The sequence below is a fragment of the Triticum aestivum genome, chromosome 3A, assembly GCF_018294505.1.
Source record: "Triticum aestivum cultivar Chinese Spring chromosome 3A, IWGSC CS RefSeq v2.1, whole genome shotgun sequence".
Lineage (NCBI taxonomy): Eukaryota > Viridiplantae > Streptophyta > Magnoliopsida > Poales > Poaceae > Triticum > Triticum aestivum.
In genome coordinates this window covers 519,861,418-519,872,032 of record NC_057800.1, presented here as the reverse complement: position 1 = coordinate 519,872,032, position 10,615 = coordinate 519,861,418, and the positions used below count along the sequence as shown (strand labels likewise).

Here is a 10,615-nt window from a genome sequence, read left to right as displayed (position 1 = left end):
CCCTGAACCGACATATCATTTTGAAATTTACGAAGTCATCGTAGACACCTCATCGTCGACGGAAACGTCTCTTCCCACTGAATGTGCATCGTCGAAAATCTTGAAATAAATCCAGAATAAATACAAGCACCGGGATTTTAGTAGTACACTCTTCTACCATAGAACTTGTCCTCACTTCCTGAAATGCCCACGTCTCGCGCGCCTTTTAAACCACACCATGGCCTCTCCCCGCTCTCACATCACATTTGTCCAGTTAGTCCAACTACGAGGAAGAGGACATACACGCGATGGGCTCGTCACCTCACGTCAAATTCCTCATGATGGTGAGCCGACTTGTCGTGGACAACTTCTTGGGGGTCTTGGCGGTGGCCGTCGCTGCCGCCGTGGTCGGGAGGGCGTGGCCCATTCGCCCCGAAGAGATCCTAGACCAGATGCTCGCCTTGCCGCGTGTCTACGTCTTCATGGCGGCGATCCTGGCGGCGGCCATGGAGAAGATGCGGCGCATGCGGCGGCTGCGGGATGTGTACCTCGTGGAGTACGGCTGCTTCCGGCCCAAGCCCTGCTACCGCACGCCGTTCGCCACGTGTCTGGAGCATGCGCACCTCATGCCGTACCTCGTCGACGAGGAGAGCGTCGCCTTCGCGATGCGGCTGCTCGAGCGCTCCGGGCTCGGCGAGGAGACATGCGTGCCGGACGCGTACCACTACATGCCCCCGGACCGCAGCCTCAAGGCGTCCCGGGACGAGGCCGAGCTGGTCATCTTCGCCGCCGTCGACGACGTGTTCGCCAAGACGGCCGTCATCAAGCCAGCCGACATCGACGTGCTCATCGTCAACTGCAGCATCTTCACGCCGGTTCCGGTGTTTGCTGACATGGTCGTCAACAAGTACAAGCTCCGCTCCGACGTGAAGATCATGAACCTGTCGGGGATGGGTTGCAGCGCTGGGCTCGTCTCCGTCGGCCTCGCCAGGAAAATCCTCCAGGTGGCGCCGCCAGGCACGCGCGTGCTGATAGTGTCCACGGAGATCCTCTCGTCGCAGTACTACGTGGGCACGGAGCGTGCGATGCTGCTGCCCAACTGCCTCTTCCGCATGGGCGCCGCGGCCATGATCCTCTCCAACTCCGCGAGTGAGGCGCGGTTTCGTCTCCGGCGCGTGGTGCGCACCGTCACCGCCGCACGGGACGCGGACTACCGCTGCGTGTTCCAGGAGGAGGACGACAAGGGGAACACCGGCATCCGCCTCTCCAAGGACCTCGCCACCACCGCCGGCTACGCGCTCAAGAACAACATCGCGGCTTTCGGGCCCCTCGTCCTGCCGGCCACGGAGCAGCTCCTCGTCGCGCTGTCCCTGCTCAAGCGGAGGCTCCTAAGAGGGCGCGCCAAGGTGAGGCTGTATCGCCCGGACTTCCGCACTGCGTTCGAGCACATCTGCATCCACGCGGGCGGGCGTGGAGTGATCGACGAGGTTCAGGACGGCCTCGGCCTCTCCGACGACGACGTGGAGGCGTCGCGGATGACGCTGCACAGGTTCGGCAACACGTCCAGCAGCTCGGTCCTGTACGAGCTGGCGTACCTGGAGGCCAAGGGGCGGATGAAGAAGGACGACAGGGTGTGGATGATCTCCTTCGGCGCCGGATTCGACTGCAACAGTGTCTCGTGGGAGTGCGTCAAGCCGGCCGGCGACGCCGACGGGCCGTGGGCCGAGTGCGTCGCCCGCTACCCCGTGCAGCTGCCCGAAATCGACAAGGACATGTGAGGGGGAGCTCTCTGCTGCACTTAATTTACGTGCATTGTATACCTGTCTAGATTTGGATCATGTCGCATGGGGAAGGGTTTAAGGAATCCTAGCTTCATACCTTACTTAGTACCAGTAGGCTAAAAGTAGAGGCCAATGATGTTGATTTGATGTATTTGTATTAATTATTGATTGAATCCCACAATATTGAAGTCCGTTCTGTACGTGTACACGGCTCACCGACTACAACTTTGTAATTTCAAGACCAATAATGCTACACGCACGGACTAATACGGGCGTTTACGGGGCTGACTAGGAAGCGATCCCACATTCTGTTTTTTTGCTAGCGTCGCACCCCGTAAACGCCCGTATTAGTCCGTGCGTGTAGCATTATTGTTTCAAGATACTAAAAAATGTTATTTTTGCGAATAAAAAAATTTAAAATATGTTTGTGCAACACGTGTGTGGAATTGTGGATATATGGTTAAGTTTTTGCATTCGGTCGTGTCTTCTAGCAGGATAACACTGGCTTCAACTGTTAAAGTATGGGGCAACGAGTGTCGGCGAAGGCAGTACACCTTTCATTGAAAACTCGCTCGGCGTGCATGCGCTGCTCACGGCATTGTTGTACTGCACTTATTTAATAAAGTGTTGGTTATGTGCATTCTATGTTGCAATGTTGTAGAACCAGGCTAATACTCAATTTGAAAGTATATCTTTAAGAGCATCTCTAGTGGCTTGTGCAAATGGTGGTCTATACCAAATTTAGACTACCACATGCCAAAAAATGTCTTCAATGGCTTGTCTATTGCGTCATCTAAAATTTAGACAATGTCCAAACTAGCTACCCGTCGTTCACATTTGGACAACCAAGCCACAATGTCTAAACCAAAAATGTTGGCTCATGAGCTCAGCCATTCACCAATTCGGAGCAATTGGAGGACGTCGGCAGGGAGGCGGCTGCGCCAGCGCTGGACACGGAGGTCGTTGCGCCTGGACCGTCGCCTCATCAGGGTTGAACCTGCTGCTATTGTTTATTTCTCGTAAATTATATAGGGTGTTGCTAGTGTTGAACCTAAAATAATTTTGCGGCTGGTTTATTTTCTCCTTTATATGTCTTGCGGATGAAAAAAATAAATGAGAACAACTCATAAATGACCAACATATGATTTTTAGAAAATATAGCTGCTATAAGATACTATTAAAATATATGAAAGAAAATATAGACATCATGTATATAGACAATCCACTGGAAAACTTAGGTTGTCTAAAAGAAAATCTTTTTACACCATTGTGTGTATATGTAGATATAGACTATCAAATTAGACAAGCCACTAGGGATGCTCTCAGGTTTCAAGAGATGTTTTTTTCTACGCGAAAACTTCTGATCTATTCCTCTTTAATCATGGCAATACATCGCACCGAATGGAGTAGAAGGCATGCCGCCGCCGTCGTTCTTCCCTCACCGGATCGGGCAAAACTTTTTTTTACGAGAAACTTTCGATCTATTCATGTTCAATCATGGCAGTACAACGAACAACAAAAATAATAAAAATTACAGATAGATCCGTAGACCACCTAGCAACGACCAGTGGCGGAGCTACGCTGTCAAAAGTGGGCGTGGCAGTACAAAGGAATCCACTATTTTTCTCTCTCACAGCTCAGCCTACCCTCAATCATCCAGTGCATTTGCTACCGGGTGGGCGGGCCGTAGCCTCTTTTTGTAACACGTAGCTCCGCCAGTGGCGACGACTATAAGGACTGAAGTGAGTCGAAGACGCGCCACCGTCATTGTCCCTCCCTCGCCGGAGCACGGCAAAATTTGTTGTAGTAGAGAGTCGTAAAGTCGTCGTGCTAAGGCCACATAGAACCAGCACAGCAAACGGCAACCACCGTCGATGAAGAGTAACGTAGATTGGAAGGATCCAAACTGAAAACACATGAACGTAGACGGACAACGACCAGCTCCGAGCAAATCCACCAAGGACAGATCCGTCGGAGACACACATCCACACGCCCACCAATGATGCTAGTCACACCGTAGGGACGAGACCTAGATGAGGAGAACCCTAATCCATCTTCAGGGGCCGCCGTGGTTTCGTCTTTTTCAGCAGGACGCAAACCTTAACAAAACACCAATGAATAGTAGCATGAATTGGAAGGGATGTCTTTTTGTGCGATATAGCTTTTCACGGACGACCCACACATGCTCTCACTGCCCCGTGTACATCGCGCTGTATGGATATACGTAAGATGTCTCACTAATTAAGTCCAACTTATATGAAAATAAGGAGGCGATAATATTTCTTGCGTTTCATAAAACAACGGAGGAGAAGAAGGTTTGATAAACAAGAGAAGGAGAAAAGAGAGGAACAGTCTATCGGAGAAATGGTGCCACCTTGTAGATCCAAAATAATAAAGCGGCCCATGACATGCATGCATGAACAGCACACTAGGTAGGCAAGTCTTTAGATCGGGTCTGCATACGATATAAATCCCTAGTGGACGGGTGCAGGTAGTATCCACGGCCATGCCGGATCCAGACTCCAGAGTGGTGGAGGGCGCTATACCGAACAGGCGGACGTGGGGGAACAGTCAAACATGCACACACGCATGAATGCTCGCAGCTAGCTAGTGGCGGCGAGCTGGGATCTCGATCGAGGTAGCGTGCTCGATCCGACCATCGTTGCAAGTGTTAATGTTGCCCCACTGGTCCAGACCCCGGCCGCCTCATCGCGCAAGTTGGGACAATGGAGCTCTCGTCGTCCCATTGGGTCACGCGCGTGCCCGATCGCCCCATGAATTATTACTTTGCTTGGTTTTGAAAACGGAACACGTAGAACCATCGTTTGGCCACGGCGAAAACAGTAGAACGTGTCCATGTTATGGTTTAAAAACGAGCACTCACCCACCTCTCTTTTTACGATTGCTGGCGTGTTTGGTAATGGAGTCGACCGGCAATGTTCCGCATTAAAAAGAACGATGGGATGGATCCACGGGCAAGTGGGCATTCGAAACTGTAAGGTCCTTAATTGTGTCCACGTTGCACTCTAAGAATGCTACCTACTCATGGCCCGGTCAGAGCATTGTTTTTTTTAGAAACAGAGCATTGTTAATAGTTAGCCAACTGTTGGCTATAAAAAAAATGTCATGTCAAACATGTATAACAATTAGCTCTAGATATGTGCTACTTTATTAATACATGACTCATCTTTCACTCTCACATAATGACTAGGAGCACGTATTGTAGCTGGCTCTTGCATAAGAGCCCGCTTACGTGCTCTCTCTTATCCTCTCCCCTCCAACTAAGCATAGAAATGTTATTTTACTCCTTACAGTCTGTTGATTGTACCTTACTGTACTTGCCCTCATGAGGGAGAGGATTTGTGGCACGCAGGTGCGGGGGCACCGAGCCCCTCACGCTTGATTTTTGTTTTGGCTCCTGATTTTCATAAAATTTATATCTTGAAAAAAAATTTAAAATTAATTATGTTTCCATATTTGTGTTTCTCGTGAGAAAGGATTTTGAATGAGATTCATTTTGAATATATTTTGATGAATTTTAAATTTTTTGTTAAGTTTCAAAAGTTGAAACTTATTACGAGCGACCGACAAAATCATAAATTGTAGTACCTGCGACCGACAAAAACATAAGCTTAGTTTCAACCATGAAGTGACCGACAAAATCGTAAATTTCAAAAGTTAGAACTTAAACCTTATTGTGCTCTTTTGCGGGATCCAACCACTTTACGGATCGCAAAGCAATCGGACGACTTGGTAGGGCCGGGCAGGTGTGTGCTCCCGCACCTGGTTTCCCTGCGAATTTTTGCCGGCTACGAAATGACATGAACCGACAGTAAACTTTTTTTTGCAGGCTAATAGAGAGCTTTATTGATTGAAGGTATTCGCTGGGCAGTCCGCCAACATGGCACTGACCAGGAAACCGGGAGTGTTATCGAGCCAACTATCGGTCCTGTCAATCGTGCAAGCATGCTTAGCACAGATGTGAGCAGGCCCATTAGCTGATCTTACAACATGACAAATATCAAAAGATGAAAAACAAGTGGTAAGCTCTCCAATATCTAACAAAATAGGAGCCACGACCGAACGGGAGTCGTGATGAGTAGCCCAGAGGTTTACAACCTCCAGAGAGTCCGTCTCCATGATGACGTTTGAGAAGCCCCTTAGTTTAGCGAAGATCACGCCGTCCCTCACCGCCAAAGCTTCAGCTATGAGGGGATCTGTTACCCCGGGATAGGGCTTGCTCCACGCTCCTTGGAAGGCGGTCGGGGAGCGAGCGACGCCTCCTGCACCACCCTTGCCGCCATCAAGATGTATGGCTGCGTCCGTGTTGATCTTGATGAATCCGGGGTCTGGAGGGCGCCAACCGTGTCCCGGCAACATTAGCGCCTGCTGCCGGGGAATGTCCAGGAGTGCTAGTGTCTCCCTCGTGCGGCGGACCGAGGTCGCCGGATCAAGCTTGTCCTCGCCATGAGTCAGCTTGTTCCTTGAGTGCCATATAGACCACATCACCGAGACTAGTATCGAGCGATCCCTGGTGGTGAGTGTGTTGCTGCAGATGACATCCTTTGCCCAGGTGAGGGGTTGGAGTGTGGGCATGTCGAAGTCGAACAGCTGCTCGGCCTCTTCCCAAAACTGCTTTGCATGGCTGCATCTAAGTAGAGCATGTTCCAAGTCCTCATCATAAGCCAAGCAAAGCTTGCAAGTTCCTTGTTCTCGCAGGTGTCGATGTAGCAAAGTGCATTCATCAGGTAAAATGCCTCTCAGAACCCGCCAAAAAAATACCCTGACCTTGGGCAGCACCTTAAGTTTCCACAACTTGTCCCATACATGTTGCTCATCGATTGGAGTTCCGGTATCCTGCCCTTCCTCTTGAGCTTGACGCTCGTTGCGAGTCACTAGAGCTCGGTACGCCGATTTAACGGTATAGTTGCCTGAAACATCATGTGCCCATGCTAAAAAGTCCTCGCCACCGCCGGTTCTCAAAGGAATGTTCAATATTGCTGCTGCATCGGATGGCTGGAATGTCTCTTGAATAAGATCCCACCGCCATGTCCAGTTGTCCGTATCAATAAGATCATTGACCTTTGACACCAAATCTGCTATCCTGGGAGTGGGAATAAAGTTGGCTATGCCGGGCACCCATGGGTCAGACCACGCGGATATAGAAGATCCGTCACCGACCCTCATAATGAGCCCCGTTCGCAGCGCTTCCCGCCCGACGATAATCGCCCTCCAAGTCGCCGAGGAGGAGCCCGGTGCTGAAGCCTGCATGAAATTAGAATTGGGGTAATATTTTCCTTTCAGAACTCGGTCACACAAGGTGTTAGGATTTGTCATAAGCCGCCAGCCTTATTTGCCAAGCATTGCTAAGTTGAAAAGATCAAGGTCCCGAAAACCCATTCCTCCTTTTGCACTTAGGTGTTGCAAGCTTCTTCCATGATATCCAGTGTAAAGCACGTTTATCAATGGAGCTACTCCACCAGAACTTGGCCATGCAAGTCGTTAAGCTCTTGCATACCTTCTTTGTCAGCAGAAACACACTCATGCTAAATGTGGGGATGGCTTGCATGATGGATTTAATCAGAGTTTCCCTTCCCGCACACGCAAACAATCTCTCTGACCATCCCTGCATGCAACTTCTTGATCTTTCCCTTATATGTTCGAATGTGCCGTTGGTGATCCTGCCCACGGCTGTTGGGAGACCAAGGTAACGCTCGCTGAAAGTTTCAGCATGTACATCAATGGTGGTTTTGATAAGCTGTCGCTGATCAATTGGGGTGTTTGGACTGAAGAAGATGGCACTCTTCTCTCTATTGACACGCTGACCAGAGGCACTACCATAGATGCGCAAAATCGCATTCAATCTGTTCGCACTCTCAGTATCAGCCTTCATGAACATGAGGCTATCATCTGCGAAGAGCAGATGATTTACCCAAGGGGCGTGATAGTTGACTCAAATCCCTCTATCCACTGTGCCATAATGTTTGAGCAAGGAAGAAAATCCTTCTGCACAGAGTAGAAAAAGAAACGGCAACATCGGGCAGCCCTGCCGCAAACCCCGAGATGGGTTGAAGAAAGGCAATAGTTCTCCATTAACTCGTACTGAGAAGCGCACTGATGTCACACACTTCATAACAAGTCTGACAAGGTCTGCGCCAAAACCAATCTTGGATAGGATAGCTTCCAAATAACTCCATTCAACTCTGTCGTAAGCTTTCATCATATCAAGTTTGATTGCGCAAGAGTAATTCTTCCCCTTCCTCCTTCGCCGCGTGGCATGAATGCTTTCGAATGCAACTAGAACATTGTCAGTAATGAGGCGTCCGGGGACGAAAGCGCTTTGCTCCTCGCTGATGAGCTCATCCATGAAATTCCGCATCCTGTTGATGATGACCTTGACAGCCAACTTGTACAGAACCGGTCATAACGAGATAGGTCGATACTGTGAGATGGTTTGTGGGTTACGCACCTTGGGGATGAGTGTGATCGAGGTGTCGTTCAAGCCCACTGGTAGCTCCCCACCATTCAAAAATCCCAGAACCGCAGTGGTCACCTCATCGCCAAGAAGTTTCCAATGCTTCTGGAAAAAACCCACTGTGAATCCATCGACTCCTGGTGCCTTTGATGGATGCATCTGAAACAGAGCCTTACGCACCTCGCCTGGTTCGAAAGGCTTTTCCATAGCCAAATCCATGCCTGGCGTGACGCGGGCGGGTACATGTGATAATAACTCGCTTGGATCAGAGATACCCTGCGATGTATAAAGCTGTTGGTAGAAACCCATAATTTCCGCCTTATCCTCTTGTGCATTCACACAAACCGATCTGTCTGCTCTCCGAAGACCCATGATCTTATTCATCCTCTGCCTCTGCTTTGCTTGGGCTTGAAAATATGCGGAGTTACGGTCGCCATCTCTCAACCATAGCACGCGTGACCGCTGCCACAGCCAAATCTCCTCCTGCCGTAAGGCTTCCCCTAATTTCAGCATGGTACTCTTCTCCTCATCAGAGGGTCCTCGCCCTACAGATTGTTTCCGTAGTTTCTCCAACCGTTGTCGGAGCTTTCGAACTGTCCTTGCAAGGCATCCAAACTCTTTCTGCCCCCAAGGTGCAAGCCTGTCTTGCATTGTGTTCAAGGAGTCAAGAACTCCTTGCAGATCAGGTGCACGGTGTTGGCCTTTCCAACACTCCGCCACCACTGTTTCATACTCGCGGTGCGTTTGCCAAACGTTTTCATAACGAAAGGGTCGGGTCCCTATGGAACTCCCATTCCCCCGCTGCTCCGAGAACACTAGATTCACAAAGCAGTGGTCTGATTCCGCTGCACTAATGTGCCGAACCTGTGTGTGTCCGTACATTTGCCGGAAAGCCTCATTGGCAAAGGCGCGGTCGATGAGGGCTTTAACATTAGCATCTCCCGCCTGTCGATTATCCCAAGTGTAGGGAACCCCTGTCCATCCCAAATCTTGGAAGGCACACTCTTCGATTACTTCACGAAACGCTCTCATCTGCCATTCTGGCCGGGCTGCCCGGCTGAAGTGTTCATCCCCATACAGTGTTTCATTAAAGTCTCCCATGCAAACCCATGCTCCATGAGGGGACATGAGCAGGGTACGTAAAAGTCGCCAACTGTTGTGACGATCACTAGCTCTTGGAGCACCATAGAAGCCGGTGAATCTCCACTCCGTTGCACCTTGATTCCGTTTCTGCACCACAACATCTATGTGGCCAGTACTATAATTTGTTAGGCCGACCGATAAATGATTGGACCAAAAAAGTCCGATGCCACCACTCAACCCCACACTGTCCACCGCAAAACATCCATCAAAACCTAAACTGAACTTCAGGTTTTCCACCCTTGTAGCCCTCACCTTTGTTTCCATGACAAAGACGAGGATGGGCCCTTCTTGCTTCACCGCATTGCGAAGCTCACAAATTGCCTCAGGGTTCCCAAGCCCCCGGCAATTCCAACTAAGGATACTCATTGGGATGGGCAGCTCTGTCCTGCAGAGGCTACCAAATTTTCAGGTGTTGGTTTCTTCTTCTTGGTTTCCCTCTCCCCCACACCCTCCTCACCTTCCTCTTCACGGTCTACCTCTCCAGAGGCTGCACCTTTTGTCCCAAGCACATTATTGTCGCCATTGGTGAGGAGGAGGGCCTGCATAACCGAGTGATACACCTTTTGAGGTGCCTCTTTGCGTTTTACTCGTGACCGATTTTTGACAGGGGAGGTCACCTCTGGGGGGGGGGGGGGTCCACCGCGTTGCTCGAGTTCTTTGATTCACGCCTGCTGCTCGGGCCCGAGGATTGTTCATACTCTCCGGATGAAGGTTTCTTCCTTTCCTCCGGTGCCCACAGCTTCACTCCAAAAGGAAGTTCACCATTCTTGTCTCTAGGCCCCGGAGTGGGGCAGAAGGCATCATTGTGCCCCAGGCGGCCACAAGAGAAACAGAAGTGGGGCACATGTTCATACTGAATATCATAAGCCTCCTCCTTCTTCCTCTTGGCCGAGTTGATCAAGATCCACCTCCGAAGAGGTTTATTGACATCTATCGAGACCCTTGCTCTCATGAATCCACCCACGTGATCAAACTGGACCAGTGAAGCTTCCTTGTCAATCTGTTGCGCAATCAGCTTGCCCCATGCCTCGTTCCTGAGATTATATGGCAAATTGGGCACTCTAATCCACATGTGGAGGCGGTCAAACGAGACATCATCGGGCCTCATGTGATCCTCAAAATCTGCCAATATGATAGCATGCTTGCTAATGTGCCATGGCGACCCCATCCAAATTCTATCTCAATCTCTCTGGGAATCAAGCTCCGCCACGAAAGTGTTATCTCTCGTGGATCTGAA

General features: G+C 50.2%; 1 protein-coding gene across 1 annotated transcript; it reads left to right on the top strand.

Annotated features, from left to right (window-relative positions):
• The first annotated feature begins 226 nt into the window (after positions 1-226).
• On the top strand, positions 227-1,962 carry LOC123061981 (3-ketoacyl-CoA synthase 6-like). Its single transcript, XM_044485276.1, has one exon. The coding sequence runs from the start codon at positions 288-290 to the stop codon at positions 1,755-1,757; it is 1,470 nt and encodes a 489-aa protein (XP_044341211.1). The 5' UTR covers positions 227-287; the 3' UTR covers positions 1,758-1,962.
• Positions 1,963-10,615: the final 8,653 nt, after the last annotated feature.